This window comes from Aphidius gifuensis, linkage group LG6, assembly GCF_014905175.1.
Source record: "Aphidius gifuensis isolate YNYX2018 linkage group LG6, ASM1490517v1, whole genome shotgun sequence".
Taxonomy (NCBI): Eukaryota; Metazoa; Arthropoda; class Insecta; order Hymenoptera; family Braconidae; genus Aphidius; species Aphidius gifuensis.
Window position 1 is genome coordinate 17,053,396 of NC_057793.1, and position 9,931 is coordinate 17,063,326.

General features: G+C 29.5%; 1 protein-coding gene across 1 annotated transcript; it reads left to right on the forward strand.

Annotated features, from left to right (window-relative positions):
• The first annotated feature begins 2,336 nt into the window (after positions 1-2,336).
• LOC122859605 lies at positions 2,337-3,634 on the forward strand. The gene is made up of 2 exons (XM_044163297.1): positions 2,337-2,762; positions 2,867-3,634. The coding sequence occupies exons 1-2, from the start codon at positions 2,469-2,471 to the stop codon at positions 2,882-2,884; spliced, it is 312 nt and encodes a 103-aa protein (XP_044019232.1). The 5' UTR covers positions 2,337-2,468; the 3' UTR covers positions 2,885-3,634.
• Positions 3,635-9,931: the final 6,297 nt, after the last annotated feature.

Below are 9,931 nucleotides of genomic sequence, written 5' to 3' on the forward strand. Positions count from 1 at the left end.
AGCCAAAAAAAAAAAAGAATATGTACAACCAAAATTGAATAGGCAAATAATCATAGAATAATTAGAATAAATCAACTTGGTATTTCACGTTAATATTAAAAACTCATCTTATTTTGTTATTCCTTACAGGGTAACGGGTGAGGAGGGAATGTGTATGATTACAATATACAGATGTACATCTACCGAAATAAAAAACATAATATTGTGAGAGAAAATTTAAAATGTTAATTGCTGAAATAATATAAAAATAATTTAAAAAATAAAAAGGAAAAAATTTAATTGCTCACTTGGTATTTTATATGCCCTTGAATTTACTAAATATTTAATTAATGAATTTATTTATTTATTATATTGATACCAAGACGTTTTTTTTTTTATCAGATGAAGATAGAAAGCTAATTTTTAGCTTTCTCCTGACACAAGCACAAGTTCCTTTCCAAGCAGGCGTAAGTTGCTTTACAAGCGAGCGTAAGTTGCTTTCCTTGATGTAAACACAACTAAATTGCTTTACTCCGTCCGAGTAGGACAATGAGTAACTCCACGTTTCCGTGATTTTAATATTTGTTGTGTACAAGGGGCCTACTATATCAGCTAATGTCCCGTCAACATAACTTTTTTGTTGTATGGGAATACGTCAGCTGTTTTTTTTTTTTCGTTATTCGTTCTCTCCAAATTCATTAATTGACACAAATTATAACCGGTCACAATAAAATAGATATAAAAAAAACTATAAAAAAAAAAATTTTGGTATTTGTAGTGTTTAAAAAAATAAATTAAGAATAATTGATGACGATATTATTCAAAAAAAAAAAAAATTAGCGTGTTGCGAGTACGCGCAGGGGAAGTGAAACTTCTTTCAGAGTAGTTTCATGTCACGCTGAATATTAATAATAATAATAATAATAATATTAATACTGACAATAATATTTAAATATAAATATTATTAGTTAATAATAATTATTAGTATTTATATTTCGAATATTATTATGATAAATTTTATTATTTATATCGTCACATTAATATAAGAAGCGCTTAAGTGCCATTTTTAGGAATTTTTTTTTTTCTAAAAGAAAAAGGGCGTGAGTGCGAATTTATAAATTTTCGGGCTTTGCATCCAATTTTAAGGCTTAGAGAAAAAAAAAAGTGCGTATGTTCAGGGACTTACGCCTTTTTTCCATTCTCAAAATCATTTTCAATAAAAGATGAAGATTTGTAATTATTTTTATATTTTTCTTATTGATAATAAATTATGTATAATTATCAGTAAACAATCAATACATAATAATTAAGTCAATCCTTGGACATACGCCCTTTATTCTTTATCAAAGGTTGTTACGCCCATTTTCCCTTTTTTTTAAGTATTAATATTAGATGAAAAACCCGAAAATTTATAAATTTGCACTTACGCCCTTTTTCCTTTAAAATTGACGTTTTTGGCACTTACGCCCTTCATTCTTTAATGCGACGATATAATTAATACCATCGATATTATTACTAATATTATATTGATATTATTGTTAATCATAATATTATTGGAGTAATGGAGTTATTATTATTTATAATAATATTATTCTTATATAACCATAGTATAAATGAAATATCATCGATAATAATAATATCAATATAATATTAGTAATAATATATTATAACATATTGTTATAACAATAATATTATCGTTTTCCAATAATATCAGTGACATTAATAATATAAATAATAACATTGACAATAACATTCATATATAAATATTGATAACTATTAGTATTTATATTCAAAATATTATTATTATAGATATTCTTATTAATATCAATACTATTGTGAATAATTGGTAATATTATCAAAATTATTGTTGTTATAATTATCATCATTTATATATATTTATAATAATTTTATTGTTATTATAATAATGATTCTTTAAACCCGCGAGATAACTATTGCTCAATACGTTAAAAAAATTTTTTTTTTAAATCAATTGTTTAAGTATTAAACTCAGTTAAACTGTTTGATAATATTAAGTAAATAAACAAAAAAAAAGTCGCACACGCATACACACATAGCAGCTGACGCTCCGAGTTTATACGCTATATATAGTGCATGTATAATGCTTGCCGGCTTCCCTTCTCTCTATGTAATTCTCCTCTCTTTATCAGCTTGCGACCGAGCGTATAGCAGGGAGTATATCAGAAAGTATACAAGAGAGTACACGAGAGAGTAAACGCGAAAGTAAACGCGAGCGCGTAACGCTAGCAGGGCCTCGAATTTTTTTGCTACCCTCCGTAGAGAAGTTTCACTTCAAAAATTGAAAAAAGTGAGGTTAAACATGAATCAAATTATACCAGAGACAAGTGAGAGTGATAGTGATGACAATGAAAATGTCCCAGCAGAAATCCTGGAGGAAGCTGAAGCAATTTCATTAAATTTGTTACCATCTTTATCTAAAGGCAAATATTTAGCAGAGTTTGATAATTATAATGCATGGAAAGCTGAAAAAAAAAATAAAAAAAACGACTGAAGATGGTTTATTGGTGTATTTTAATGAACTAAATGAAAAATACAAGCCATCAACAATGTATTCACGTTATTCCATGCTAAGAACAACAATATTAAGAAATGAACAAATAGACATAGCCACATACACAAGATTAAAATTTTTTTTAAAAAAAGAATCAGTTGGTTATCGTCCAACTAAATCAAAAGCTTTTACTGCTGCTGATGTTGAAAGATTTTTGAATACAGCCCCAGAAGATGAATATCTAGCAATAAAGGTAAATGATAAATTGAATTATTGTTTAATTTTAAATAATTGTCCAGTATTTAATTAAATATTATAAGCAAATATTAAATTAATAATTCAATTTTTTTTTTTTAGGTTGCTCTTGTACTTTGAATTTGTGGTGAACTGAGGAGAGCTGAATTGACTGAGTTAAAAGTAAAAAATAGTAAAAAAGAAGGTTCTTTATTTACTGTTAATATTATTAAAAAAAAATCTCGAACCTCAATTGTTCACTGTTCACGACAACTTTGTAGATATTGTTGAACGTTATCAAGCTGCACGTCCAAAATATGTTCAGACTGATCGTTTTTTTTTTAAATACACGAAAGGCAAATGTGTTCGTCAAGTAATTGGTCTGAACATCATGGGTACATTACCAAAAAAAATAGCTTTGTTTTTAAAACTAGAAGATCCTGATTTATATACTGGCCACTGCTTCAGAAGAACAGCAGCCACTCTTTATGCTGTTGCTGATGCAGATATAACAGCATTAAAGAGACAATTCAAATAGAAATCTGATACTGTTGCCGGTGGATATGTTGATGATTCAACGAAACAAAAACTCAAAGCTGGTAGAATGATAACTAAAGAAATAAAATTAAAATCAAAAAATACAAACATAACAACAGATGAAATACAATGTAAAAGAACAAAGTATGATGCAAATAATAATGAAAATGATAATTTAAACAGTCAACAAACTAACATTGATTGTTTAACAATGAGCAATGATAATGCATCAACATCCACTGGTAAAACAGCAGTTCCAGATAAAAAAGGTGTTACAATTGTTTACAATTTGTTAAATTGTACTAATTTGACATTTTAAAATTAAAAAATGTAATATGCCAAAAAAAAAAAAAACATATAAATAATATTACTGGATTAATATTATATCTATATTTGAATATATTATGGATAAATAACTGATATTTATGTTAATTATTAGCAAATTTTGCTAGATAGTTAATTATTACATTTTTTGTTGAAAGAAATATATTATCGTAAATTATTATTATTATTATTATTTAATTACGTTTTTTTCTTGTTTTTTTTTATTTTTGGAAATGAAAGAGCAACATGCTTGCAATATTCAAATTTATCCATACAAGAAGGTATTAATTTAATATTAAAATATGCTTAAATTGAATTGAATTTAAAAAAAAAAAAATAATAATAATATGTTTTTGCAACTTCTGATTTAATTTAGTTTTATCATTTCGATTTTTCGAATTTATTTTGCAAATAAAGCAACATGCGTTATTTAAAAATATAATAAAAAATTTTGTGAGCCATCTAGACTCGCAGGTTTATTATGTGTAAACATCTTCGGCGTGTTTCTACGAAAAATTCCTACGAATGCGCAAAGTGGTTAAAAATGGAGTTGAAATATGAAAAAAACGGCTATTTATTAAATTACAGAAAGTCAAGCAATACAATACGCTGTGCAAGGTGCAATGGTTACAACCACCATGCAAAAGATTGCTATTCAAAAAATATTTATAAACATGCAAATTATGCGGAAGAAGAAGAAGAAGAAGATGGATACAAAGAAAATATTGAACTCGCTGCAAGTGCTCAAACAAATGAAGAAATCGCATTAATGAATTATGTAAACAATGCTAACAAATCAAACGATAAAAATCTATGGTGCTTAGATAGTGGTGGTACATCACATATCACTGCAAACAATGATATTGACAATTGCTATTTAAACAAATTGAAAAAGCAAATTTAAAATTAAGCCTTGCCAATAATGATTCAACAAAAATAAGTGCTGTTGGTAAAAATTAAAATAAACATTAATGATGGTAATAAACAAAAGACAGTGAAACTAGATCGTGTTTTATATGTGAATGATTCAAGAACTAATTTACTGTCAGTGTCAAAAATGACAGATAAAAATTATAAAATCCTCTTTGAAAAAGAAAAAGCGACAATATCTGACATAAATGATAATGTACTGATATCAGCAAAGCGAATTGGCAATCTATACTATATCCAAGAGAGCCAAAACGCTGCAAATCTTGCCGAATTCAATTCCAAAAATGACTTTGAAAAATGGCATCAACGTCTAGGCCATGTTAACGAATAAGATATAAAGCTCATGTGTAAACAAGGAGTACTAAATGCACCAAAATCACCTCAAGAAATTAAAAACTGTGAAGTGTGCGCTCAAGAAAAAGCTGTCAATCAATCATTTCCAAAATCCAATGACGGGAGGACAACAGATTGACTAGAAATAGTCCACAGTGACGTAAGCGGTCCATTTCGACGCCCTTCTCACAGTGGACACAGATTCTTCATCACCTTCATAGATGACTACTCAAGATGGGGTGAAGTATATTTTTTAAAACATAAAAATGAAGCGTTAGAAAAATTTAAAATATATAATTCTATGGTTGAAAATTTTACTGGCAAGAAAATTAAAATGTTACAGACAGATAATGGTCGAGAATACTGCTATTCAAACTTTGATAAATTCCCACAAAAAAATGGAATTAAGAGGAGGTTAACTGTACCATATACACCACAACAAAATGGCGTAGCTGAAAGTAACAATAGAACCCTGGATAAAATGGCAAAGTGCATGATGCGACATGCTGAAATACCAGGTATATTTTGGGCTGAAGCAATCAATACAGCCAATTATATTCGTAACAAATGTCCAACAAAACCTTTAAATGGCAAAACGCCTCATGAGCTGTGGACAAATAAAATTCCAAACGTTGACCATTTTCAAATTTTAGGGACAACAGTATATGCCTTAGATAACAAAATAAACAAAGGCAAATTTGATTCACGAGCACACAAATGTGTATTTGTTGGATATTCAGATACATCAAAAGCATACAGAGTATGGAATCCAGAAACTCGAAAAATAATAATATGCCGCAGTGCAAAATTCATGAATGATAAGTATTATAATAATATGTATGAAGAAATTCTACGTGAAGGTGGGGACATGGTGAACCAAAATCCACCATCGAATTCCCTCAAAATAATTAATAATGAACCATCAATTAATAATGAATATGTTTCAGACAATGAATCCATTAATGATTTCCAACTAGCTCCAGAAACACCTATTAGAGAAAATCTACCAGATAGACCAAATAATACATCAATAAGAGGTCGTGGTAGACCAACTATATTGAGAACAGGTGGTAAAGGTAGACCTAGAAAAATATATCAACAAATAAAAAAAAAAATTTTGTGAGCCATCTAAACTCGCGGGTTTATTATGTGTAAACATCTTCGGCGTGTTTCTACGAAAAATTCCTACGAATGCGCAAAGTGGGTAAAAATGAAGTTGAAATATAAAAAAAACGGCTATTTATCGGTTATGTCGTATAGTTATTGAAATAACGAATTATTCTCAAATTTAATGATGGCAATCAATAGAGATCGTCGGGGAGAAGAAAATGTTTTCAAAAAAACTTCGATATCTCTAATAGTTTTCGAGTTATAATATTTTTTAAAATTTCGATATATTGATTTTTTTTTATTTATTTATTTATTAATGGAAGTCGACTAAACTCATCAAAGAGAAAAAAAATCGAATACAATTTTTTGATCGCGCGAATAGTTTTCGAATTATCGATATCTTTCTAATGTTGATGATAATTTTTTTCATAATTGATAATATAATAGAGCTAAGTAAAAAAATGAAGCTAAGTAAAAAATATAGCTAAGTAAAAGATATAGCTAGTAAAATTATGTAGGTATTGTGTGTTTGGCTAGAAATATAGCTAAGTAAAAAATATAGCTAAGTAAAAAAAAATAGCTAAGCAAAAAATATAGCTAAGTAAAAAAAATAGCTAAGTAAAAAATATAGCTAAGTAAAAAAAACTTGGATATATTCATCATTTTCGAAAAAAAAATATATATTCGTGCTTAACAATACGCGACAATCAATAATTAGCAGTTTTTTCGAAAAAAAAAACAAAAATTTCAACTTTTTTTTTTGAGAAAAAAAAATTGTATACATTTTTAAAAAAATATCGATAATTTGATAACTATTCGAGATATAAAAATTTTTATTGGGCTTTTTTTTTAGCTTGGCGAGTTTTATCGATTGCCTTTATTAATATTGAAAAAAAAAACTTAATATATAAGTTATTATAACTCGAAAACTATTCGCGATATCGAATTTTTTTATGTTGACTTTTTATCTTACTTGACGAGATTCATTGATGGCCATTATTAAATTAGAGAATTAATCGTTATTTCAATAACTACACGATATATAACCGATAAATAGCCGTTTTTTCCATATTTCAACTCCATTTTTAACCACTGCGCATTCGTAGGAATTTTTTCCGTATTTTTTCCGTAATCGTGAGAAAATTTACTATAAAAACCGAATAAAAAAACATGTTGTCTCGGTTATGATAATATCTTCTGATATTCTTCTGTACAATTACAATAATAATTTTCTCTTTCAAACTAACACATCAGTCATCAATGTCTATTTCTCTTTTTTTAAAACATAAAATTAGTCAATATTATAAATAAATTATTATTGTATAATAATTCAATATTATGTTTTGTATTTAGGAAATATTATTTTATATAAACAATAAAAATACGTAGATTAATCTTGTAAATGAAAAATACTTGCATATGCATGTATATATATGTACAATATGAACTTTACTTCGCCTAACAAATGCAAGTATAACTAATAAATACAAATAAAATACTTGTATATTAATATATACAACGGCGCATATATATAATAATAAATAAATTAAAAATATAAATACGCGCATTTAAATTCATCTATACTACAGAACGTCTGATGGTAACGGTTACCGACCGATTACCATGGCGCTGCAAGGCGCAATGTAGACTGACAGAAAATGGATTCCTGCCCAGATCCGTTACCGGATCTGACGTCTAAACTCTATGTTTTTTCCTTTTACTCTAACCCAACCCACGCCTAAAGATGTTTACACATCAATAATACAATAGAAATTGTAGATGACTCTGAAGATGAGCTACCAAATGAAGACCCAATTACAATTCAAGATGCCAAAAATTCTGATGATGCCGAAGAATGGCAACAAGCAATCGAAAATGAATTACTATCTGAAATTAAAAACAAAACATGGGATATTGTACCAAAACCAAAAGACAGAAAAGCTATTGGCAGTAGATACGTCTTCAAGACAAAAGAAATTCCTGGCTCAATTTCTGGCAAAAAGAAAGTCAGATTAGTAGCTAAAGGATGCTCTCAAAAATCAGGTGAAGATTATTTTGAAACATTCTCACCAGTTGCAAGACTCACTTCAATAAGAGTCATGGCTGCACTAGCAGCAGAATTTGGACTCATGATACATCAAATGGATGTCGTAACAGCCTACCTGAATGGTGACTTGAATGAGAAAGTCTACATGAAAGTCCCTGAAGGGCTTGAAGATATGCTGACTAAAATGTTGTCAGGCAAACCTGTCGGATCGAGAAGGCAGGTCATGTCAGACAGACGCATTTTAGAAACAGCAGAAAATTGGAAAAACGAACTCCATAATGAGAACAACAAAGTCTGTTTATTAAGAAAAGCATTATACGGACTTAAACAGGCTGGAGTTCAATGGAACAGGAAACTGGTAACTGAATTGAAGAAACTAGGCCTACAACAGCTTACTCAGGATCCATGCATGTTTGTCGCCAGAGACAAACACGACATCATGATAATATTAATATATGTGGATGACATGCTCATTGCATCTGTTACATGGATAAATGAAATCAAATCGTCACTTTCCAAAGATTTTGAAATGAAAAATCTTGGTGAAGTTAAACGATGCTTAGGTATAGAATTTAGCAGGCCTAAAGTAAATGATGTAGTACAATTAAATCAGAAGAAATACATAGAGGATATTCTTAAAAGATTTGATATGTCAAACTGCAAGCTAGTCTTGACTCCTATCGAGGCTAACTGCAACCTAGAGAAACCAAAGAATATAAATAATGATGAACTCCGAAGACTTCCATACAGGCAACTCATTGGAGCTCTGATGTATTTAGCCTTTTTTACCAGGCCAGACATCTCATATGCAGTAAGCTATCTTAGTCAATTCAACTCATGTTACTTATCTGAACATTGGAAAGCAGCAAAAAGAGTTCTCAGATATATAAAAGGCAGTATAGATACCAAGCTTGTATATAAAAGAACTGGTAAACAATTGTATGGTGTTGCTGATGCAGATTGGGCAGGTGACAGAAATGATAGAAAATCATATACTGGATATGCTTTCATATTGGCTGGTGCCAGTATATCATGGGAATCAAGAAAGCAAAGAACTATCGCCTTATCTAGCACTGAAGCCGAATGTATGGCTTTATCACAGTCAACCAGAGAAGCATTATACATGCAAGAGCTATTTCGTCAGATCGGTATGTTAATAGAACATACAACTATTTACAATGACAATCAAAGTGCTCAAAAGCTTGTATTTAGTCAAGCATATCATTCTCGCACTAAACACATTGACATTAGACATCATTTCATCCGAGACGTCTATGAAAAAGGGCGAGTAACACCATCATATCTATCAACTAATAAGATGCCAGCAGACATGTTAACTAAAGGGTTAACATCGACAAAACTGACAAGTTGCAGCCAAGGACTTGGTCTACAATTAACGTAAACAACAGGTTCTACGCCATCATCTTTGAGAGGAGGTGTTGGAGATACAAAGTCTGATGACACGTCCCTGACTAAATATATTTACAACTGCCCACTACCGGACACAAATCTTAACTTACAGGCTGACACTAAACAAACATACACAACCATACACTACACACACACTATATGCACCCCTATATAATATATTCATTCCAGTTCCGGCCGCCGTGCACTTTACACTCTTGCCTCGCATTATATATTCTCTGACTGCTAATTAAATAAACGTAACCAATAATATTGAATTGTACTTGTTATTATTTATGATCTACCCTCACATAACCAACAGTAGTTTTAATAAATATGTTATTCGGCATTCAGTTTACAAATGTAGTCTATTGATGCAGAGACGTTGATCAATTTTTTCAAATAATCCAGGTTTCAAATCATTATTTATATTGTACAAGATCGTATATTTCATATTCTTAACATTTATACAATTTATTTTTAAGATTTTTAAAACGCCT

What these genes read in the sequence shown, in the direction of transcription:
- LOC122859605 (XM_044163297.1), top strand. Translation starts at nt 2,469, where the DNA reads ATGCATGGAAAGCTGAAAAAAAAAATAAAAAAAACGACTGAAGATGGT.